Source organism: Mustela nivalis, assembly GCF_964662115.1.
Source record: "Mustela nivalis genome assembly, chromosome: 1".
Lineage (NCBI taxonomy): Eukaryota > Metazoa > Chordata > Mammalia > Carnivora > Mustelidae > Mustela > Mustela nivalis.
The window spans coordinates 1,480,983-1,504,489 of NC_139020.1; the positions used below are offsets into that span (position 1 = coordinate 1,480,983).

The 23,507-nt window shown below is 62.7% G+C and overlaps 1 protein-coding gene across 1 annotated transcript; it reads left to right on the top strand.

The window, feature by feature from the left end:
- The first annotated feature begins 36 nt into the window (after nt 1-36).
- On the top strand, nt 37-15,765 carry PTTG1IP (PTTG1 interacting protein). Its single transcript, XM_082720285.1, has 6 exons — nt 37-358; nt 6,324-6,376; nt 7,766-7,874; nt 10,971-11,145; nt 11,847-11,893; nt 14,142-15,765. The coding sequence occupies exons 1-6, from the start codon at nt 256-258 to the stop codon at nt 14,186-14,188; spliced, it is 534 nt and encodes a 177-aa protein (XP_082576411.1). The 5' UTR covers nt 37-255; the 3' UTR covers nt 14,189-15,765.
- Nucleotides 15,766-23,507: the final 7,742 nt, after the last annotated feature.

The window sequence follows — 23,507 nt, forward strand, 5'->3', positions numbered from 1 at the left end:
GGCCTTCAGCCGCGCACGCGCACTGAGTCTCGGGAGGCGCCTCGGGAGGCGGGGGAACACGGGCCGCGGAGGGAGGGCGGGTCGGCTGGGGCGGGGCGAGCAGGGACCCGCGGCTGCGCACTCGGTCGTACCCTCGCCCCGCCCACTTCCGGCGTGAGGCTCTTCCGGGGGTGGGGGCAGCCCGCCGAGCCCCGCCGCGGAGGTGGACAGTGTCCGCCTGACGTCCGACCCACCGGCCGAGGGGCTGCGGCCAGCATGGCGTCCGGCGGCGCTCCCGGGCTGACGCGGCGCTGGCTCTTCCTGCTGCTCTTCCTGCTGCTGCTTTCGGCGGCCGCGGCGCAGGAGCCGTCCGGGGCGGGTGAGGGACGCGGGGTCCGGGGCGGGGCGGGGCGGGGGGGGGACTCGGGGTCCGAGTCGGGGTCGGGGCAGGGAGGTGCCGAGGGACGCGGAGTCCGGGGCGGGTAAGGGGGCGCGGGGTCCGGGGCGGGGCGGGGCGGGGAGGGGACACGGGGTCCGGGGCGGGGCGGGGCGGGGAGGTGAGGGGGGACGTGGGGTCCGGGGCGGGGCGGGGATGTCGGGGGGACGCGGGGGGTCCGAGTCGGGGTCGGGGCAGGGAGGTGCCGAGGGACGCGGGGTCCGGGTCCGGGCGGGGAGGTGGAGTGGGCGGTGGGGTCCGGGGCGGGGCGGGGCGGGGAGGGGACGCGGGGTCCGGGGCGGGGCGGGGATGTGGGGGGGACGCGGGGTCCGGGGCGGAGCGGGGATGTGGGGGGGACGCGGGGTCCGGGGCGGGGCGGGGATGTCGGGGGGACGCGGGGGGTCCGAGTAGGGGTCGGGGCAGGGAGGTGCCGAGGGACGCGGAGTCCGGGGCGGGTAAGGGGGCGCGGGGTCCGGGTCCGGGCGGGGAGGTGGAGTGGGCGGTGGGGTCCGGGGCGGGGCGGGGCGGGGCGGGGCGGTGGGGTGGGACGCGGGGTCCTGGGCCGGTGGAGGGGCCACCGTTTGTGTGGGTTCAGCGTCCGGCGCGGTGGGGGCCGGGCCTGCAGGGTGGTCCTGGCGCAGTACCGCTTGCCGCCCCGCTGTCCTCTCTGAAGGAGGCGGGCGGTTGAGATTCCAAGTCTGGAGGAGCGCTTGCTGGCCCCGCATCCGCCGGGTCGGGGTGTCCGGGTGCCAGGCCCTTGACTGGGGGGAGGGCAGGTGGGGGTGTGGCGCAGGGGGCACCACTCCCTTCGGGGAGGCGTCCCTGCGTGCCTCGGTGGAGGCGGGAAAGCAGGGTGCCAGGGGACCTGCGGTGTGTGCAGACGCTGGACCTGGGGCGGGTGTGCGTCCTTACTGTGCTGCCGGGTGCTGGGGCCGTGGTGGTCAACAGACAGTTCCTGGGGGGACCCACCGAGAAACAGTGCTCTCGAAGGGAGTGTACGACCCAGGGCTGGACTGACGTTTTAGAAGGTTCCAGAAGTGCAGTATTGCAGGAGGGTGGTCTGCTGTGGGGCCGTGGAGGGGGCTGGAAGGTGCTCAAATCAGCCTCTGGGCCTGGGGAAAAGGCCAGGAAGCCGGGCAGTGTCAGGGCTGGGCCTGTTTGAGGACTCTGTCGCTGCGGAGAGGTGCCGTGTGATCGCTGTGCTGGCATCCAGCTGACCTCGGCTCCAGGGCCTACAGGTCGCGCTGCCCTGGGGCGCGTGTTTTTCTCCGCTCCCGGCTAGCCCAGGCGTTGGTGGGTTCTGCGTGGCACGGCAGGGCACCCTTCTTGTGTGACCCTGTTGAATGTTTATTTCCCCATGGACCGATCTCAAATCTGCTTCCGTGTGTGTGTGTGCGTGTGTGTGTGCGCGCGCATATCGGGACGGATGCCCCCATGAGCCAGCTGCCTGAGGGCGCAGAGGAGCTCTGTGGTGGCCTGTCCCACCCCTACCCTTACTGTCCTTACCGAGGGCACTGGACTCGGAGGGACTTGCTGTTCCTCTCCAGCCGGTCTCCTGCTGAGAACCAGTGCTTTCCAGACCTGTGTGAGGGCGCTACAGCGTGTCTCCACGTGCTGCCTATTATTGTACACGCACACCGCCCCCGATTTACACGCGTCCGCCGGAGGACTTTGTGACTTTGCGGTGGTGCGAAAGCGAGAGGCATTCAGGACAGCCGGTGCTTGGAACTGGGGATGTGGGTCTTTGCCCAGGTCAGCAATGTGCAGTCCTGTCCGGAGCCGGGGCGGCCCTGCGGTCACACCGCTGTTCTGTGGGTCACTTGGGGTAGTGTCCGGTCAGCCACGGGAGCTAGTCCACGCTCCCTCGGCAGACAGGCAGTGTACGAGGTGGTTTTGGCCAGCTGTCGGCCACCGGAAGCGTTCTCAGCATGGTTAAGATTGGCTGGGTGTAGGAACCGGGTTCGTCATGGGATCTTTTCCACGTACAGTGGGGTTCTTGGGGTGTAACCTGTCCTAAGCCAAGGGCTGTCTGGCACTCGTGGCTCTTTTGTTTTTTCTGAGATACGCAGATGAGCAGCACGTTTCTGTGAATGAACTTTGCACCCTTGTTCCTCATGTGACACCGGTGAGGTCGGTGCTCTGTCCCTGGACGGAGTGAGCACGGTGGCCTCCCAGGGACCCGCTGGTGCCGCCCTCTGGCCTGTGCATGTGACACACGCACAGGGAATGTGATCTTACTTGTTCCTTCACCTTTTCAAAACGGATCTCTCTACGCACACCAGCACGTGTCCTCTGTCCTGAACAGGCTCCCCGGAATCTCGAGGCCACAGTGTGACCAGGGACCACAGGCTGACATATCTGAACACAAGGACCTTTCTTTTTCTTCATTTGTCTTTTCATTTAGTTTTCAAAGGGACCAGCATGTCAGGTTTTCTAACCATTGGTCAGTGGACCCTCAGCCAAAGATCCCAGGACTTCCAGAGCCAGGATGTTGACTCCTAGTGTCAGACGTAGAGACGGAAGGACGGCGTGGACTTCTCTGGTGGTCAGTGCATGGTTTTCTGCGGCCTGGTCCTTGAAGCAGGAGCTGGGAGTTAGTGTATGTCGCCCAGATGCTAAGGTGATCTGGAGAGAGAGAATGGAGCTTTCTCCCGGCTGCTGGTTCTCAGGAGTGCCGTGGGCGGTTTCTGCGGGCATGGACAGCTGCCAGGTGCTGGGTCAGGGGCAGGAGGGCACTGGTGTCTCTGGACTCTGGCTCTCTGGTCCAGAGGCCCGGCGTGCACGAGGCCAATGGCGTGTGTCTGGGAGTGTAGTCCACACGAGTCCAGCTGTCAGAAAGACTTCAGAAAGGAAAAAAATCCCATGAGAGAGTTCTACGCCCTCCCAACGTGGCCGCTCTGTTAAGACTGATGAGAAGTACACCCTTTCTTGTAGAGTTTTCCAGAAGGACTTGCGAAGGGGCGTGTCAACAGCTGTGTAGACTTTCACGGCGGCTCCCTGCCTGCCGGTTCAGAAAAACGTCAGAGCTGCAGAAAAGTGGGAGGAAGGAGCCGTACGGCGGACCTGCCACGCTCTCTGTGCTCGGCGCTTCCCCGTCTGCGCGGCCGGGCAGCGCGTTACCGTCATGGCCGAACCGTCAGAACTTGGCTCTCTGCGGCCCTTCGCCCCGACGTCCCGCAGGGTGGGCCTCCCGAGGACCAGGGCATTCGGGGCCACGGGGGAGCGCCCCGAGCCCAGTCTGGCCGGTCAGCGTTGGTGTGCTCCGCGAACGCTGCGACGTGGTCTGCGGTTTCTGTACACGTTCGCTGGTGGTCCCGTAACGTCCAGGACCCCGCCGGGGCACTCGGCTCCGTTCCCCGGATACCGCCGCGGTCGGGTCGGTCTTGTCTGCTGTCCTCTGGCATGGATTCCAGGGCGTTGGGACCGGACTCAGCAGTGCACGGCCGTTCTTCCCCTGCACCCCTCGGGGCCCTGCCGGCATCCGTCCCGCTGTCCTGTCCTCATCTCCTTCTAAGGAGACGCTTTGAGACCAGAAGTGTCTGGTCACCTCACAGACGGCCACGGTGGCCTTGGCCTCCAGGTTTACTGAGGCTGCAGAACGGCAGGCCTTGAGCCCTTTGCCACCGCTCTGCCCTGGCCGATTGGCCTCCCTCTGCTGGTTCCATGGCCGTGTGAGATCCTGGACCATTCCAGGGGCTAGAGTCTATTGTAGTCAGTCACTCTGTCATTGTCCTGTTGGACAAGGATGACCCCCCCCCCATTCAAGTGGGCTTCTGGGTCCTTTTGCATTGACCCCGAAGTTGGTGGCCCTCAGGTGCGGCCGTCTGTCTGAGGTCCAGCTTGTCCTTCTCTGTCCCGGTGCTGGGATCCGCTGTTTCTCCCAGGAGTCCTGGCTCCAGTTGGTAGGGGGACAGTGTCTAGAAACTAAGGCCCCTATGCTGCCGAGTGTCGCCCTCCAGACCCTCAGCAGCCAGGGTGAAGGGGTGGGTGTGGCAGTGGAGTCCCTGGCCTGGCCCAGGGGCCCGGGCCTGCTCTGGGCACGGCCAGTCCCGCTGCCCGGCGCCTGTACCTGCTGCTGTCGACGGCTGCCGCGGCACTGGGGTGCTTGCAGGAATCCAGGTGCTCCGTGGGTCGTCCGTTTTCTTTCCTTCCTGGAGCCAGGTCAGGTGTGTGGTAAGAGCAGTACTTGGCAGGGGCTTCCGCACACCGCCAGGGGCTCTGCGAGGAGCGCCGTCCCGCAGGAATGCCGGCCAGCAGGTGCTCAGTGGGCTTCCGCGCTGTAGGTGAAGCAGGCTCGTGTTGGGCTGGCAGACCATGGGCGAGTCCGGCCTGACCGGTGCCAGGCCGCTCTGTGCGCGTCCTGCTCAGCGGGCACGATGGGCGCATGCATAGCCGGGGGCTGGAGTGCCCGGCCCGCATCTCACACGGGGTTGTGGGCTGCGCACAGCCTCCCCTTGGGCGATCTGCTGTGTCTCCTCTGTGCCCGAGCTGTCCTGTGCCCTCCCGAACCCTCTGTGAGGCTCTGTGAAGCCCTCACTGTGAAATGCAGGGTCTCATGTATACTGTGGGATGAAGGACACTGTGTCACCCTGGCCCCCTGTCCAGCTCTGGATGCGCCTCTCTCTCTGGAGGTTCAGGCCACCGTGGTCCCGTTCCTGGTTTAGGGCAGTTGCTCCAGGGCTGCGTGTCCCGGGAATCCAGTGGGATGGCCTTCGTGTCGGGTTTCCACGGGTCCCCGGACTACGGCCAAGATCGTCCGTGTGTGAGGCGCCCAGTGCGCTTCTAGTGGCTCCGCAGTGTCCTGTTGCACGACGCGCGGCCAGCCTCCAGTGCTGGGGCTTCTGGGCTGTTCGCAGCTTTTTGCTGTTGCTAGGAGGGTGCTGGGGCGTCTTGGCGGCTCAGCTGGCTAAGCGTCTTTCTGTGGCTCGGGTCATGATCCCCCTTCCTGGGGTGGCGCCGTCCCCCCAGGGGGCTCCCTGCTCAGCGGGAAGCCCGCTTGTCCCTCTCCCTCTACCCCCCCCCCCCATGCGTGCTCTCGCGCGCTCCCTCTGGCTCTCAGATGAAGTCTTGAGCGTTTCCGTGCAGGTCTTCCTGGGGCCTTACACCCTGACTTTCTTGGTGCGCTACCTGGGTGGGGGTGCTGAGCCCCCGGGGAGGTGTAGGTTTGGTTCACGAGCAGACGCCCTCTCTTCTCTTCAGCGGTGGAACCCTCTGCCCTCCCGCCTCCCGGAGTTCCCAGTGGCTTTGTGTCCGCGCCAAAACTGAACGTTGAGGGTCTTTCTCGTTTTGGTCCCTCTGGTGGGTGTGGGGTGGGGTCTGCTTCTGACGTTCGCCCCGGTTCCTGCTGCCGGGTGAGCTCGCACGCAGGTTCCAGGTCCCCGTGTGTGTTTTGAGTCACGGGTGTGGTGCTACACGCCGGAGGAGGGACGGGCGCGTTTCATTCATATCCTGGTTCCGTCCTCGCCATGCGCTGGAGTTCCAGACCTGCTGGCTGCCTGCGCTTTGGCCAGGGCCATGCGGTGCCTCAGGACCGGCATCTGCTGATTGTGGAGCCTTTTCCTGCAGGTCTGGTGGACCTGGGGGGCTGAGGCCTGGCTCTGGTCTCATGGGCCTGGCATTGCTGCGGCCTGGCGCTCCCAAGAAGAGTGTGTGCTGAGGAGCCAGCAGGCCTGGGGTTTGTGGACACAGCCTCTGTGCCGAGGCCTGTTTGCCCCACAACCTCTTGCAGATGGGAGCCTAGGTGCTGGCTCTGCGTCCTCCCTGAGGCCCTGTGGGTGCCCCTGGAAGGCTGGGTGCCAGGAGACGGTGTGTGGCTCCGGGTTTGGGAGTAGAACCTTCCCCCCTCCCCCCAGCCCTGAGTGCACGTTTGAGCCTGGCCTGACTCAGTGATGTGTCTTCTTCCCCACAGCTTGCTCCCAGAACACAAACAGAACCTGTGAGGAGTGCCTGAAAAATGTCTCTGTAAGTAGCACAGCCCCCTCCTCGGCCCTGGGCCCCTCTGTGCCAGACAGTGACCTGCTGGGGCCGCCCGAGCTGCTCCGCACCAAGGACAGCCATCCTCCTGAGCGCCTGTGGCTTTCAGTAACACGGTTAGAAAGCTGGGAAGCTCTAGACACTGGAAACTTGCATTATTTGAAAATGGAGGACTTACCCAAAGTTGTTCTCCAGGACCAGGCTGCTGCAGGGAGGGTGGTCTCCGATGGCCAGAGCGGAGGGACCCGACCGCCGCTCTGCGCGGTGTACGCCTGCCGTGTAGCCCTGGGAGAGCCCGGGCTCCGTCTTCCTCCTGTCCGTCCTGTCCGCAGTGGACTTGTCCCCTGGCCGGGGGCTCAAATGCCTGGTTTTTTCTCCTTTTGAAAATCTCAGAGAAGACAAGTCTGTGAAATGCTTACCCTTCGGACTCAAAGTACCAAGTGCAAGGCCTGACCCGAGGAGGGTCCGAGAGGGCTACCTGAGCACCCGTCCAGGCCGCGCGCGCGCTCCTGGTGCCGTGAGCGCCCGAGAGGGCCGCGGCCCGGGCTGCCGTCTCTGCACCGGCCTCGTCCCTGGTGTTTTCAGGGACTCAGGCAGGAGCGTCCGGGGGGTGCCCCCCAGCTCTGAGGTTCTGGGCCTGGGCCTTTGAGCTAAGATGCGCTGCTATTTGTTGTTTAATGTATTTATTCATCTGAGAGAGACAGAGACAGAGAGGATGGGCAGGGGAGCAGCAGAGGGAGACGTGAACTCCCCGCTGCGCAGGGGGCCGGATGTGGACTCCATGCCGGGACCGTGAGGTCACATCCTGAGCCAAAGGGACACAGGCGCCCCCGGATGCACTGTCTGTAAGATGGCCGGGCCCCCCATGCTGTTGGAGAGGCCAGTGTTTTCCAGGGCCACGAAAGCCCAGTGACACCGACTTACTGCGCTCCGCCCGTGGGCCCGCCGGGTCCCGCCTGCCCTCCTGCAGATGAAGGGAGATAGGCACCCCGCTGGGGGGGTGCAACTGACGGGAAGGCGATGGGGAGGCGGGGTGGTGGTGAGGGGGCGCTCAGGGGAGGGCACACGTGTTTGGGGAAGAATGTTCTGGGTAGAAGGAGTAGCTGTGCTAAGACTCTGGGCAGAGAGCCACCTGGCAGCTTTGAGGACGTGCACCGAGGCCAAGAGGCCGGGCAGGGTGCCTGGTGGGAGAGGGTTTGCGGAACCTCAGCCCTGGTGGGCCACGTGGGTGGAGCTGATGGGGTGGCGTGGGGGCCGAGGCCTTCCAGCCCCACACCCGAGGGGGAGCAGGAGGTGGGGGGGCCGAGGCCCGGACGGTCTGGTTCTTGGGTGCGTGTGGTGCACTTCTGACCCGTGCCGAACGTCCTTCTCTCCCAGTGTCTGTGGTGCCACACCAGCAAGGCGTGCTTGGACTACCCCGTGAGCAGGGTCCTGCCGCCCAGCTCCGTCTGTAAGCTGAGCGCCGCACGCTGGGGCGTGTGCTGGGGTAAGTCTTCGTTCTCGCAGCGTTCTGGCCAAATCCGTGCTGTCTGGGACAGTCTGGTTGTGCTCCGTGAGTGTGGCTGCTGGAGCACGTGCTCTCCACGGGGAGCCTGCAGCCGGGGAGAGGGCGCGCTTCCCGGGAGGGCTGCTGGCAGTCCCCGGGGGCTGGACGCCTGTGTCCTGCCAGTCTGTGCGGCGACTGCGTGGTGCCCTGCAGGTGTCCACGCCTGGTGCTGCTGGGGGCACGCTGGCATCCCCGTGCTGCCATCAGTGGGCTCGTGGGGCAGCAGCCCACACTCACTTCCACGGGCACAGTCACGGGGTCCCTGCAGTAGGTCTGCGGACGGTGTCCCGGAGCGGCTGCGGGAGTTCCTGTTGTCCCCTGGCCCTGCCAACACTTGGGGTGGTCAGGCATCTGCTTTTTAGTCTGGCTGGTGGGTGTGAAGTGGTATCTCCTTGTGGTTTTAATTTGCATTTCTCTGATGACTCCACCTTTTACGTGGAGGCACTTTTGATCAGTCTCCTGTGCAGTGAGGCTCCTGCCTCAGGGCCGTGGGGCAGGCTGAGTGCCTGTCACGGGTCAGATGAACTTTCATCTGGGGGGTGGGGAGCAGGGAACGAGCCAGGGGCTGCGGGAGGCGCGCTCCGTGGGTGGGACAGGTGCCCCTGCTTCCCGAGAGAAGGTGCACGTGATGTCATTTGTGCCGGGGCTGCGTGGACCTGAAGCGTGCCTCCTGGGACTTGGGTCAGTGGGGTTGTCCCCGGTCCTTGCGTGCAGTGAGGAGGGCTGGGGCGATGCAGAAGGGCCGGGGGCTTGTGCCGTGCTGTCTGGGGATCCCGGGAGGGCCCCGAGGCCTCCTAGATGTCTGGGCAGCACGGGACTGTAATTCCAGACCTCACGCCACAGGAGCTCTTTGTTCTGATAGAAAACTTCAGAATCATCTTATCCAGGCGGCTCAGGCTCCTGGGAATGGGGGCCCACAGTGTTTTTTCCCACTACGATTGGGATTTCTGTATTTTTTTAAAGATTTTATTTATTTATTTGACAGACACAGGAAGAGAGGGAACACAAGCAGGGGGAGTGGGAGAGGGAGAAGTAGGCTCCCGCTGAGCAGGGAGCCCGATGTGGGGCTCGATTCCAGGACCCAGGGATCGTGACCTGAGCTGAAGGCAGACGATTAACTGACCTTCACTGACCCAGCCCCCTGGGCGCCCCGTGGGATTTCTGTGGTTGTAACTCATTTTAGCTGTTAGTCAGAAAAGCTGTTTGGGGGCAGACGTGTCTCCGAGCCAGGTATCTTGCTGACCTGCTGGGTGTTTAAGTGCAGTGTTGGAAAGTTCTATTGTCCACACCTGCTGCCACCTGCCCGCGGAGGTCTTCCCTGATCACATGCCGGCCATGACGGTGCACCGTGCGGCTCTTCCGGAACAGGCGGCAGGAGGAGAAGCCAAGTGATTTCGGCTTGGAGGACACTGCATCAGACGGGACCCTGATTCTGCTGGTCGGAGGACGTGCACGGACTCGAGGCCAGCCTGTGAGGCTCACGGCTGACCTGTGTGGTGTGTCAGGCTCCCGGCGGTGGTGTCCCTGTGCATGCCGATGCCGGGCCCTCCCCTGGCGCAGCACAGCACGCGTGACCCTGCAGTCCCAGGAGACAGAGCAGACTCGGGGGACCCTGCCGTCTGGGGTGGAGCTCCCTCCCGCAGCTGCTTCGGTGGCCGTCTGAATGGGACGAGCGCACACATTGGCTCTTGATGGCTCTGGTTTGATTTAAATAGAAAAGTATTGGCGGGTTTCGGTTTATTTTTTAATTTTTTTTTTTTTAAGATTTTATTTATTTATTTGAATGAGATTACAAGTAGGCAGAGAGGCAGGCAGAGGTTGAGGGGGAAGCAGGCTCCCTGCCGAGCAGAGAGCCCGATGCAGGGCTCGATCCCAGGACCCTGAGACCATGACCTGAGCCGAAGGCAGAGGTTTAACCCACTGAGCCACCCAGGTGCCCCTTATTTTTTTAAGATTTATTTATTTGAGAGAGAAAGAGAGCACGTAGAGGGAAAGTGGAGGGAGAAGCAGGCTCCCACCAAGCAGAGAGCCCCACGTGGGACTTGATCTCAGGTCCCTGGGATCACGACCACAGCCGAAGGCAGACGCCTAATCGACTGAGCCATCCTGGCGCCCCGGGTTTGGGTTTATTATCAGCCTTTCAGAGAAGTTAGAATCGTGAAGCTTGTTTTAACTATGTGTTTGTCTGAGGAGTTGGGTTTTGATGGGAAATCATCACATCATTGGCAGCCGAGGAGGCAGCCATCTGCAGACTCTGTGGCTCCACGGTCGTCCCTCTGACTGCCAGGGTCAGAAGCTGTCCCTAGGGAAGAAAATGCAGGCGACCTTGAACAGCCCAGGGGTTAGAGGCGCTGACGCCCCGCACTTGAAAATCCGCGCCTGACTGCTGGTTTCCCAGAAGCTGAACTGCTGCTCCCTGCCGGGGACAGAGGCTTGCTAACGGCAGAGCAGTCACCTGTGCATGTGTGTGCATGTGTCCGTGTGTGCGTGTGCACATGTGTGTGCGCGTGTGTTACGTGCACCCGTGCTGTGCTCCCACGGGGAAGTAGGCCACAGAGAAGGAAACGTGCAGGAGAAGGTCATCAGGAAGAGACGGTGTCCATACAGTACCGGCCTGGATCTGGGGAGCCGATACCCACAGATCATGGACCCGCGCGGTGCAGACCGTGTTCAAGGGCCGGTGGTGTCGGGCTGTGGACTTGGGTTCAGGTGACGGGAGTAGGCTTCACTTTGGTTTGCAAAGTTCCACGGAGTCTAGCAGTGTGTCAGGCCGGTCTGCACGCCCTGCGGGGCTCTCTCCTCCCCGGCTCCTGTTGCTAAGTCACCTCAGGCTTACCCCGCTGAGAAATGCTGCCTTGTGGCCTGTGGCCCTGTGGCCTGGGGCTGTGGTGGTTCATTGAGAAGTTCTCGAGTCACACACCCGCCCTGAGAGGCGATCTGGGGGCCGGCCCAGTTCTAGGACTGCCGTCTGCCCCCAGGGGTGGGGGGCTCCTTCGGGGCCCTGTCCTGACCCCCTGACTCCGGCTGACCTTGCAGTGAACTTCGAGGCGCTGATCATCACGCTGTCGGTGGTGGGGGGAGCCGTGCTCCTGGCCGTGGCCGTGTGCTGCGCCTGCTGCTGCTGCCGCAGGAAGAGGAGCCGCAAGCCGGATAAGAGCGAGGAGAGGGCGGCGCGGGAGCGCGAGGAGCGCCGGATCCGGCAGGAGGAGAGGTGCGGGCTGGGGTGGCTGGCCTGCCAGGCCGCGGCAGGTGTCGCTTGTGGGCCCGAGCGCTCTCCAGCTTTGGGGGGCCCGTGGGCCACACGCTGGGGTCGTGGGACAGCGCGTGGGTTCTTATCCTGGGCGGCCACGGGTGGGACAGAGGCCCAGCACACGCCCGTCTGCCTGTGCTTGGGGCGGGCCTCTTGCAGCCAGCACGCCGAGACCCCATTCTCCCCTCGTGGAGCGCTTTGGGGAGCGCGTGGGAGGCGGCCACGGGCCGGGCCGCTGTGGCAGGTGTGGCGGGTCCCCGGGCCTTGCCTGACAGGAGCGGGAGTGTGGCTTGGAGACGTGCTGCCGCGTCAGGTGCTGCCGGTGGGTGCTGTCCCCGCAGGGCCATCAGCCCTGGAGAAGGATGAGCACATGTACATTCCCAGCCTCGTGCAGAGCGCGCTGTTAGGTTTTCACTTATCAGCGTGGCTTCTTTACATGAAAAATATTTTAAGAAATCTTAGTATTGGGCATTTGAATCGCCTTTGTTAAAGCAACCGAATGACAGGACGCGGGAGCGGCCTTAGAAGACGGTGCCGGTCGTCACCCTGCCCGGCCCAGGGCCATCCGCGCCTGTCCCCGGCCTCTCTGGAAGGAAGTGACGAGAACGTCTTTTAGCGTCATGAGATATTCTGATGCCAAATGAGATTCTTTTGTTTTTTAGGAGAGCGGAGATGAAATCAAGACACGATGAAATCAGAAAAAAATACGGTAAGGGCGGATGGAACGTCCACATCCGTTGGGTTTGGTCGGGAGCAGATGCTGCGCTGGGGGCTGTGACCGCTTCCCTCGTCCGCCCCCCGCGCTGGGCAGCTGGGCGTGCTCCGTGTGGGCTGGGACGAGCGAGCCCACGAGTGTCTTGGAAGATGAAACCCTGGCGTGTTTTTCTCTCTCCAGACTTCCTAGTACTGCTCACTCCCAGGCGGGGGATGTGACCAGGCTCTGTGTGGCTCCTGGCCTGTCCCCACGTTTGGGAGACATGGGGTGTCCGTGGTGGCCGCAGGCCTCCCCGCCTCGCCGCCTTGGGTGCACGCTGCTCCCACACCTGACCTCGCGGGCTGTGCTCCCCTTAGGGACTTGGCCACAGCTGTCCATGTCCAGGCCTTCTGTCTGGTTTCGTTTGGAGAGAGTTCGGGGGCCGAGGCGGGGGGGTGACTCATTCTTTACTAAGCCTGCTCTTGGGGTTAGCGGTTGGGATTGGGAGAAGGGGACTCGCGGGGCCTCCCTGGCGACCGCCACGGGGCCTGCAGCCCTGGGCCCTGGAGCTTCCCTTGACCCCGTGACCAGATGAGATGCTCTGTGGTAGGTGGACCAGGCAGCAAGGCCAAAGGCTAAGTACGAGGAAAATTTCAAAATCCTGTCCAGCTGGTGCACTCATTGTGGAGTTCTCCGTATGGAAGAACTGTTTCATGGTGTTTTAAGATCCTGGGCACTAAACAGTGCGTCCCCAGGGCTCAAGTCCCTCTGGCCCGGGCTGATGGCCACACGCCTCCACCTCCATCCACATGGGCCTCCTCTGACTGTCACGTCCTTGGGTTGGGTCGCCCGGGGTTGAGGGGACCCCACCAGCCTGCCGGTGTTGGTTCCCAGGCACGAGGCTGCCCCGACTGCCCCTCCTCCCGCCACTGGGTCTCGTCTGTTGAAGGTGAGATGTCCGGCCGCCGAGAGCCTTCTCTGGTTAGCGCCCTCCCGGCCTCTGCTCCGTGTGCCCCTGTCTCGGCCAGCCTTGCGTGTCTCTCTCGCTGCCCCTGGCGCTGGCCCTGGGGTCCGGGGCTTCCTCCCCGTGTAGGTGGTGACAGACTCCGTGACAGACTCCATCTCCGGGCGAGATGACCTGTCTAGCGGTCTCGGCACGGTGCCCTCTGCCCCCGGTGCCCACTGAGCATCTGCTCCCCTCAGCTGGGCCCCTTGGTTTTCCATGACGGTGAAAAGCGTGGCAGGAAGCTTGTTGGCGTCTGATTAACGCCAGTGTATATAAAGACCAGACAGCGTGTGCCCGGGCACTCACACGGACTCACGCCGAAGTGCCTTCGTTGCCGGCACACGTAGCTTCCAGGCCTTCCCCTTGGCCCTGTGCATGCTGGGCCTGGCGGCGTCTCAGGCCGGGCTCAGGGGCAGACGCCGTCCCTGTAACAGCGCCCCGGGGCGGCTCCTGCCGACCGTTTCATTGGTCCGGGGGGCCCGTACTTGACTGATGAAGCTCGCTCTTACCTGCTGACGCGAAGCCCATAGAGCGAACTGGACTTCGGAAGGAGCTGGCGGGAGGGTTCCCGGGGGCCCTCGGGAGCCGCGGATCGGCACGCGCTGCGGCGGACACACAGCCCCGGCATGGATGAAGCCCTTCTCTAGGCTCTAGAAGCCGTTCGACTTCTGATCGCAGAACCGTTTCTCCCCCTCAACACTAGAAAAGACAGCTGGGAGCCGTTGGACCTTGTCCTTCCCCAGCATGACGGCGTGTGTGGCGTTTGGCATCTGAACGCCCTTGACCAGACCTTGTGGGCCTCCTCCCCAGTCCTGAGGCGCGTAGTCCTCCCCCTCGGACAGACCCCACGTCCCCAGTGTCTCCCACAGCAGAGGGCTGTGTCCTACCGCCCCTGGGGACGGCGGCATGAGGGGCAGGTTTCCGAAGTGGGGAGAGGTGTGCGTTTGTGGGGTGCGGGGAGGGAACTTGTCTTTGTGCATTTGGCACCTAAGGCTGATGACCAAGTACGTTGTGGTTACGTCGGGACACGCAACAGGGAGATGGAAGGTCACCTTGTTCTAGGTTCGTCCCACCACGAGGACGAGGAAGGGAAGGTGGTTTTGTAGGTCACCATGGTTCGGCGTTGGGATCGGCGCGGCGCCCGGACGCCTGTCTCGTGCGGCCTCCGTGGGTGCGGCCGTACAACTCCGCCGTCCTGCTCTCCGCGTCTCGCTGCGTCCCGTGAGTGACTTTGTAACCGGGGCTCTGTCGTTCCAGGTTTGTTTAAAGAAGAAAACCCGTATGCCCGGTTCGAGAACAACTGAGAGCACCGCCCGCCCCACCCCTGCCGAGGACACAGCACATGGCCGCCCGCGCCCGAGAGCTTCTGTCCCCTTCTCTGTATCTGTCCTCAGTCACTTGAGACACTAAGCCTGTCGGGGGTGGGGTGGTTTGGTTTGGTTGCTAATGTGAGGAGGAAAGGACATTCTGTCACTCATTTCCGACACTAAGCCACCCGCCCCTGCCTTCCGTGCTGATGGGGGCGGGGGGTGGGGGGTGGCACCTGTCCCTCGGCCACTCCCCTTGAGCCCAGCGGCCTCCCCAGGCGGCGCACAAACAGCACCAGGGTTCTGCTCACCTTGGGTCTGTGTTGCGTTTTCTTTCTTTTTTAAATAATTCTAGGATTTCATTCTTCCACCTAAAACATTCCACCAAAAAACTTCACTGTCAAAGTTCAGACCACTTATTGGATAGTTTTTAATTCGTGTCTTTAACAGAACATCAAGATTTTTTTCCCAGTGGAAGCCCAAAAGCTGCCTCTCCGGCCGACTGCCACCAGAACACAGAGCCGTGGGGCCTGGACAGGCCGCCGCCCCGCTCGCCTTCCTGCCCGCGACAGCAGGTGGCAGGCTCTGTGTGCGCGAGGCTCCTGCCTGTCAGGCTGGCGGCACTGTGTCACTTGGGGACCCTGGGTTGTCCCGAAAGAGGGAGGGGCCAAGCACCCGCAGGCCCCTCTTTGGGGCTCTGCCCACCGGGGAGGCAGGGTGTCTTCCGGCGAGAGGGGTTTCCACGTATTCGTCAAACGAGCCCCGTCCCGGAACCCTGCTCCTGCGGGTGTGTGGGGAGGCCTCCTGTGGAGGCCGCGTCTCGGGAGGCCGGCCGTGGCCTCTAGGCTCGCCTCTGTGCGATTCCATTCCTGTCAGATCAAGGTCTAGGACTTCAGGAAACAGACCAAGCATTTGGCGTCTAGGGCGGTGGCCGACAATGACAGGACCGTCAACAGCCTTTCTGAGCTCTGAAAACAGGCCCAGGGGCCACATGGCTTCGGATTAGGAAGACATTTGTCTCTGAGAAAGTGGGTGGACGGGAACATAGAAGGACACATTCCGCTTTCACACTTGCGACCCCGCCGTCAGAGCCCTGTCCCTCAGGCGTCCCGTAAAGGGTGGCGCCGTCCCGGAATTCCCACGAGCGGGGAAGCTGACCTCCGCAAACTCTGTCGCCTCTCAGACTTCTTGGGCATTTAATTGCAGTTTAAAGTACTATGATACATTCCTAAGTCTTTTATAGCCGCTTGCAGACTTTGTCTTTCACTGTGTATTCATAAAAGAAACTTTGTAACCGACTCCGGCAACCCTGCCTTAGCACAGTGGACTCTGGGCCCGGCCCGGTCTCGCGTCCGGGTCGCCGAGCCCCCGCTCTCCTACCGTGTATGGAATCCCGGCCCGGGGTGCGGAGCCCACAGCAGGGCGTCTCGGGGGCTGTCGCAGTCCCTGTGCTTTTTCTGGAACAGGCCTAGGAGCAGCCGTATATTGTAACCTCAAGGAAACCACAAAGCTCAGAGTGCCTTAATTTTAACCAGTTTCCAAAAAACAGTTTAATACACACTTTGTTCAATACACTTCGTGTCCTCGTGTCTCATTTCTCCGTCGTATTAGGTGACTGCTTGAAGAGCGGCAGGTAGACATTCTACATAGAGACTTTTTTTTTAAGGTTGATTTATTCTGAAGAGAGCGAGCCTGTGGGTGGGCAGGGTGTGCACAGAGGGAGAGAATTCAACCCAGGCTCCACGCCCAGTGCGGAGCCTGGCATGGGGCTCCATGCTATGGCCCTGAGATCGTGACCTGAGCTGAAACCAAGACAGCGGTCAGACACGGAACCGACTGCGCCGCAGGGGTGCCCTGCCGCATGGAGACCTCTGGCCTATCCCACGTGTGAGAGCAATCCTGGCTTCGGTACCATGGCCAAGGGGGCGACTGCCACATCCTCAAGTTGTCTGTTACCTGTTACCCTCTCCCCCAGCTGTTTGCTGTGCATCCAACAAGTGCAGAGACTCAGGCTGGTGTTCTGCACACCCCTGCCCCTTCTCCCGCCCACCACTGTTTTCCTTCGGCTTAGCTGCAATCAGACACAGAGAACAGGGAGAAAGCGGTTCTGCCTGGAGCTTCGTGTCCTTGCTGTAACTGCCGGCAGACTTACCCCCCGGGGTGGGGGTCTTCAGTGCCCGGCTGGTGGGGAGCGCCTGTCCCTCTTCTGAGCTGCTGCGGAGCACCTGGGGCGGCCGCCGAAGTCGTGGCATCTCTGGGACTTCCTCTGTGCTGCAAACTCCGAAGGCCGAGACTGTCGGCACCGCGATCCCATGTGAGCCCACCTGGTGTCCCCCAAGGCTGTGCAGGAGCCGCACTGGGGCACTTCTGGGTCACAGGGCGGGAACCAGGCAGTGCAGGCTTGTCCTGGGACATCAAGGTCCAGGTGCAGTCATGGGGTATCTCTGTGCCCCTCATGTCCTTAGGGTATCTGGGCCACTCAGGAAACAGTCACCTCGGATTTGTTGAGAAAGTTCAAAGTCTAATTATGGCAAGACCAGTGCTTGGCAAGGACGGGTGAATGAAGTCCTTCCATCCTGATGTCCGCTTTTGAGAAACAGTCCCCTCGCTGGGGTTTAAGAAGCACGCCGTCGGGGGGGTCCGTGGCCGTTCCCACCCGCGCGTTCTTGCTGTCCTCCCAGAGCCCGGCTGTGTCATGTGCGGGTCTGCGGATGCCACTGAGCACGTGGCCGCCACCTCCCCGGGGGGCCTCGCCCCGGCCTGGGCTCCCTGCCATCAGCCCGTCCCCGGGGGGCCTTCCGCCGCCCCCCCATCTCACTGGGAGGCGCTGCTGTGCGGTGGGCACAGATGAGCTGCTGGGTGAGGCCGCAGGGGTGCAGCAGAGGCAGGACGGGAGGCGTGAGGCAGGGGAGGCCAGAGCCGATTCCAGCGGCGGGACCAGGCCCCTCTGGCTGCTGCAGGGTCTGCGGCTCCCCGCCCCCCCTCCCCCCCACTAGCCCCTTCAGACATGCCTGCTGCTCCTGCTGGTCTCTTCGGGGCTGTGCGGGGCCGGTCTCGGGCCCGGCTGCTTCAGCGGCAGTTCTGGGTGCTGACCCCTCCAGGAGGGGCGGCAGGTGCCCCGTGAGGCCCCAGAGCTGCAGGCTCCCGATGCCCAGTGCTTTGCAGACGCCTGCTGTCTCGTTGTCGCCGCCGCCGGAGAACTGCTTCTGGCCCCACATCGAGGTGGAGGAGCCCGCGGCTCTGGCGGCAGCCACGTCTTTGTGGGGTGCCCTGGTACAGAGGTGTCCGGCCAAGCCTGGCGGGAGGTGGGGCAGGAGGCATGGACTCCCCCTGCGGGATGCTGGGAGGGGTGAAGGCGCAGTGTTGCTGCGCCCCCATCCCCGGTCCCATGCATTCTGCTGAGGACATGGCCCCCCAAGGCGGCCTGTGAGTCCAGAGGATCTGCCCAAGGATAGAAATGGCTTGAGGTGCACGGATATCTGTCACCCCAGCTGCAACCGTGGACAGATGGCCGCGCGTCTGGAGGCCCCACGCCTGGAGATGTTCACTGGCTGGCACGGCTTTCTTCCCCGGGGCCTTGCAGCCACGGATCCCTGGGGCCCTTGGGGTCCTGCACCCCTGCTGGCAGGCAGCCTGGCCTCTCCGCAATGCCACCAGCAGGAGCTGGGTACTGGGCCTGGGAGTGCACCCCACCCTCACTGGGGCCCTCTCTGGCCCGGCCAGGGTCAGCCGCCGAGACCATCCCAACAGCTCCGCCACGTCCCCCGGAAAGCGCTGGAGGCCGCTGGTCTGGAGGTCCCACCCCACGCACAGAGCAGACACTGACCCTGCGGAGAAACACCAGGGGAGCAGCTCGGCCACAACGTGCGTGATCTGGTGGGGTTTCTGCTCTCCAGAGCTGAAGGATGCTGTTTACCCCGGTCCCGCAGCAGTGGTCTCATTGTTTGAACCCTGGATGCTAAGAACAGCTGCTCACCACAGATAAATCACTTTTTTTTTTTTTTTTAAGATTCTATTTATTTACTTGAGAGAGGGAGAGCGTGTGTGTGCACCTGGTGCGGGGAGGGGCAGAGGGAGAAGCAGGCTCCCCGCAGAGCAGGGGACCCAACACCCAGGATCAGGGATGAAGACTTGAGCCGAAGGCAGGCACTTGACCAACAGAGCCCCCCAGGCACCCCACTGGTTGGCCCAACCACCTGCACCCAAGTCCTCGCATGGAAGTCCTCAGCAGGGTCTCCGGTCTCCGCCCCCTCCCCCCGGAACCGTGTTTTCCTTAGGAGCCACTTCTTATTCTACTTCGGAGTGACCCACATTTGTTGAAATGAAGTCCCGGCGTCTCTCAGGCTGGGGACCGAGGCTCGGGATTTTCCGTAGGCCTCCTGATGCCGGACTTCATACCCCTGATAGCAGCATTGCCTGTTTCCTTGTTTTCAGCATTTTGACGAAGTCATGGGGGCCACCTCAGGCTACTCAAGATGATCTTTGACTCTCTTGTTTAGACGGCAGGGGGTGGGGAAGGGGCGCTGCCAGCTGGGGGCCGTGCCGGGCCGACAATGGGGACCCAGGGAACTGGAAGAGGGAGTAACTCGGCATAAAGAATTGTTCACCAGGCACAAGGTACAGCTAACTCGGTATGAAGAAAAGGTAAACCTTGGGGTGCCTTTGGGGGCTCTGTCGGTCAAGCGTCTGCCTCCGGCTCAGCTCATGATCCTGGGATCGAGTCCCGCATCGGGCTCCCTGCTTCTCCCTCTTCGTCTGCCTTTCCCCACCCCCAACCCCATGCTCATTCTCTCTCGATCTCTCCAATAAATAAAATCTTTTTAAAAATTAAAAAAAAAGCATAAAAAAGGATAGTTAAGCCGGTATGGAGAACTGTTGAGCAGGCAGAAAGAACATTAACTTGGTGTCGAGAATCGTTAACCAGGCATAAGGCGCATTTCATCTGCTCACCGTAGGGCTGCTAACTCGGTGCCTGACAGGCGGGGAGCGGGTGGGCAGGACCCCGGCTGGGTAGGGCACCTTGCCCCATGACCGTGGCTTCTCAGGAGCCCAGACTTCGGGTGCAGACCGCCGCGTGCTCGTCTCTGCTCTGCCTGCAGCCTCTTACCCAGCCTGGCCCGATGGACACCTTTAAACTGCAAGCTTCATGGAGGGACCACTCAAACCTTCCACAGCTCCTGCCGCACTGAGAACAAGGCTCGCGCTCGTGGACGGCCTGGAAAGACTCCGTGGCCTCCTCCACCTGCATCTCCCGCTCCTCGTCAGTACTCGGGCCCCCTTGGTGACCGTAACACGCCAGCTCTGCTCGGCCTCAGCCCTCCCCTGCTTGCTACCGGGAGCCCCAGAAGCACATCCTCAGGCATCCTGGCAGCTCTCACCCCATTCCCTCCCCCCATTCGGGTGTCTACACTTCCCTGGCCAGTTACCTGAAGAAATGTCCTGTGCTGTAATCTGTCCCCTGACTCAGATCTACTGTCCTGTTCTTTTGGCCACCAAATGTAGCAGAGTTTGACTAGAGAAGTGGGGTCAGTAGGATATGTCTGTGTCTACCCACCTATCTGCCCACACATTCACCCTCCACCCGTCATCTTCCAACCGTCCATCTACCCAACCACCCACCCAACCACCCATGCACCCAACCACCCACCGCCCACCCACCCATCCATCCATCCATCCACTACCATCTCCCCATCTCCCCCCACTCCCTCCCATCCACTCGCTCCTCTACTCATCCACTCTCCTGCCCACCCATCCAGCTATCCCGCCTCCCCGCCCCTCCACTCCTCCCTCCATCGGCTCGTCCACCCACCGCCCCGTCCACCCATCATCCCACACATGTTTTTATCATGAAGGAATTTTGCATTTTTATGTGGATAAACATCAGTCTTCCTTTATGGCTTTTTCAGTGGTCGTACTTGGCCTTTCTTCATTCCAAAGTTATGAGCATACATTGTCTATGTTTTTTTCTAGTGCCTTAAAAAGAAAAAAAATTTTTAAGTAGGCTCCATTCCCAGCATGGAACCCATGGTGGGGCTTGAAATTACAACCCTGAGACTTGAGAGTCAGACGCTTAACCGATGGAGCCACCATCTTTCTGGACTGTTCATTGGTGCAGGTGTAGAAGATGAATCCAATCGCATGTTTCCTAGGGGCTCCCCAGTCTCTCGGCCTGAGTGAAGGGCCTGAAAGAAGCCTCTCTTGGACTTGCGTCCTCTGGAGATATGCATTCCTCCTTCAGACGTGTCCCAAGAACCCTAGGAGAGGGGAGAGGGACGTGTGTGCCACGGCCTGGTGGGGGGGCGCAGGCCTGGACCCGAGCATCCCTCGGTGGTGGAGCCTGCCCCGGTCTGTCCGCAGGAGCCTGGGGGAAACGGCTTTGCCTGAGGTCCTCTCCTCCATGTTGCCCCCGTGGGATCGGCTCGGGCGGCTCCCGAGGCCCCAGTGCAGCTGGGGCCAGCAGGACAGTGCTCGCCCTGGGCACCTCATGCCAGTAGAGGGTCTCCAGGACCTTCCAGCCTGGGCCGGAAGAGAGACAGAGTCCGGCTGCGGCACTGCAGGCGTCCAGGTAAGCAGGGACCTGCTGGGAAGGAGCGGGTAGCGGGGAGAGGACGAGGCTGGTTCCCAGATCAGAAGAGCCCCGTCAGGATGGCCAGCTTGTGTCTCCTCTAGGCATGACCAGGTTCACATGCGAAGTCTCCCGGAGCACCACTGGGCTCTCTCTCCCAGCCCATTTCAAGGATGATACACCAGAGAAAAGGGGCTCTGGAGTGGGGCTGGGTCAGAGGCCACGAGCAGGTGACCTGGGTGTGGGCATCTGGGCCGGGGGCCGTCCTAAGGCCCTTCTGGCACTGGCCTGTTATGGCCAACGGGACTGTGAGGGACAGCGGGCGGTGCCCGAGGGTGGACCCTTGGGGGCCCGTGGCCCAGCTGATGGTCTGAGGACCAGGCACTGCGGTGAGAACTGCTGGGCTATGGGTACATGACCTGGCCGTTGGGCTGTTGATTCTCAGCTCTCTAGAATGACGCCAGCACCAGCTGGAGGCACTGCACGCCCATGTCCGTGTCACCTGCCTGTGGCCTCTGGTCCCGTCTCTCTGGGGAGGTCCGCGACTGAGCGTGAGGTCTGCACTTCTCCCCAGCGTCCGTGCAGGAGTCCCAGTGACGATGAGCCCCAGGGGCCTACCGGCAGGGGGCATGGGCCCTACCTGAGCCCCAGCAGGCCTGCCCTTAGCCGTCCTTCGGGCCACACCGCATGGCCGGCCGGGCTCTAGGACAGCCTGCTAGCATCACACCAAAGAGACGGTTCCTGAATTTGCTGGGGTGAGGCCGGCTGGGAAAGGAAAAGGCTCCCCCTTGAAATCCCAGAGCGGTGTGCTCGTGGGCTCCTCTCGGGTCTGTGGTCCCGTGGGTGGGCTGCGGAGGGACTCGGGGAGCCCCAAGGCTGGGGCTCCATTTCATTGTGTCGACCGCACTGCCCCAGCATCTAAGAGCTGGAAAGACATGACCCCTGCCTGGGAGCGGGGGTGGGGATGCTGTCCCCCCCCCCCGGCCTGGAGGCGGGATGTCGGCCGGCAGGACCTTTGAGCCTCTGTGGTGCCGGGTCTGGGCGTGTTCGCGACCTGCCGCCCCATTCCTCGCGGCCCTGAGGTGCACGTGTACTTGCTGACCGGTGGGTCAGGTGCTAGAGCGGGGCAGTCTGGGCAGGGAGCCCCCCCGCCCCCCAGTGCCCACGAGCAAGGACCTGCTTTTCAAGGGGAGGACGGCTGTCAGCAGAGGGCGAGGTGTTCCTCCCAAGGGCGAGAGATGGTCTCTGTGGGGTCTTCTCCTGGGACCTGCCCAAAGGCGCACCAAGCGTACGTGCGGCAGGGTCTGCTGGTGACCAGCCCAGGGCAGGCGGCTCCAGGCGCCTCTCCGGAGTGGTGGCCTGAAGGAGGTTCCCGCACGTGGGTGAGAGCAGCACAGCAGGTGTGGACCAGGTCACCTCCGAAGTCCCAAGAGGTCCCCCAAATGCAGCACCCACCTTCGCGGTGCTTAGTGCATCGTGACTGTCCTCCCTACTGGGACACTCTGACCCGTCCCGGGCAGCCGGAGCCCCAGGAAGGCACCCCTGTGGCCGCCCCTGAGTGGGGAAGGGGTCAGCCGCTGCCTCGGGGAGCACAGGTGCCGGGGAAGCCTCTGGCCGGCTCCTGTCCCCATCCGGCCTAATGAGCTCAGGTTGATGTCACCGTCCCCTCTGCCCCGTAACCATGGAAACCCTGAGGCCAGAGTGGAGACATTCTGAGTCCCCACCGCGGGAGGGAAAGCCTTCGGGGACACGGGCACAGCTGGGTCGCTGCTGTGGGCATCACCGCCCCGTGAGCGTCCACGGCCCACAGCGGTTCTCCGGGTGCACCGGCTCCGGGGCAGCCAGGGCAGTGGGGTGCGTGGGTGTGCTCGGCTGCCGCGACGGACATCCCACCGCCGGGAGGATTTAAACGTCAGTGTCTCCCGGCCGGCAGAGGCGCAGCAGGCCGTTTGTCCCGGGCCGCCTCCTCCGTGTCCTCACCCGCCTCCCCTCTGTGCCCACCTCTCTTCCGCGCGACCCCAGTCACCCTGGGTCAGCGCGCCCATCCAGCCTTTTTTTTTTTTTTTTTTTTAATTTTATTTATTTATGAGTGAGAGAGGGAAAGAGATGGGAACAGACTCGGCGGGGTGTGGAGCCTGACGTGGGGGCTCGATTCCAGGCCCGAGAGCCAGGCTGGAGCCAAAATTAAGAGCCCCCGCGGCCCCTATCGGCCCTTTCTCCAACCACAGCCAGTGAGGGGACGTCTGGGGCTCCTGGTTCCCACTAGGCCCCGTGGGCTGGATTCAGGGCAAGGCCCTTCTCCTCTGCCCCGTGGGCCTCCGAGGCTGGCTGGGGTCTCCACAGAGCCGGGATAGAAGACCCCAGAAGTTCAGGGAGCTCCCTTGCCTCCGGGACCCTGCGACCCTTGAAAATGGCCACGGGCCCGTCTGGGAAAGGCTTGGGGGCCAATTCACGGTCTCTGCATGTGCCTGAATGACAGGGTCCGTCCTTACCAGCCCTAGCATCTGGGAGGGGGCCAGGAGTCCCCCTTTTGGCGGTCACGTTGGGACTCCACCCAACAGACCTAGAACTGGCCTCTGGTGGCTTCACCGTGTGTTGGTTCCCGTCCGAGGGTCCCTGTGATCAACGAGCCTTCACGACCCCCACGGCTCACAGAATTCCGGTTCCCTCTCCGCCTGGGTGACTTACTGTGGCATCCGGCACCCACCGCCCCAGGACCACGTTGTCCACACTGAGAGCAGTGCCCCAGTT

What these genes read in the sequence shown, in the direction of transcription:
- PTTG1IP (XM_082720285.1), top strand. Translation starts at nt 256, where the DNA reads ATGGCGTCCGGCGGCGCTCCCGGGCTGACGCGGCGCTGGCTCTTCCTG. An exon ending in GCAGGAGCCGTCCGGGGCGG is followed by an intron (nt 359 to 6,323) that starts GTGAGGGACGCG and finishes TCTTCCCCACAG; the next exon opens with CTTGCTCCCAGAACACAAAC. An exon ending in AGTGCCTGAAAAATGTCTCT is followed by an intron (nt 6,377 to 7,765) that starts GTAAGTAGCACA and finishes CTTCTCTCCCAG; the next exon opens with TGTCTGTGGTGCCACACCAG.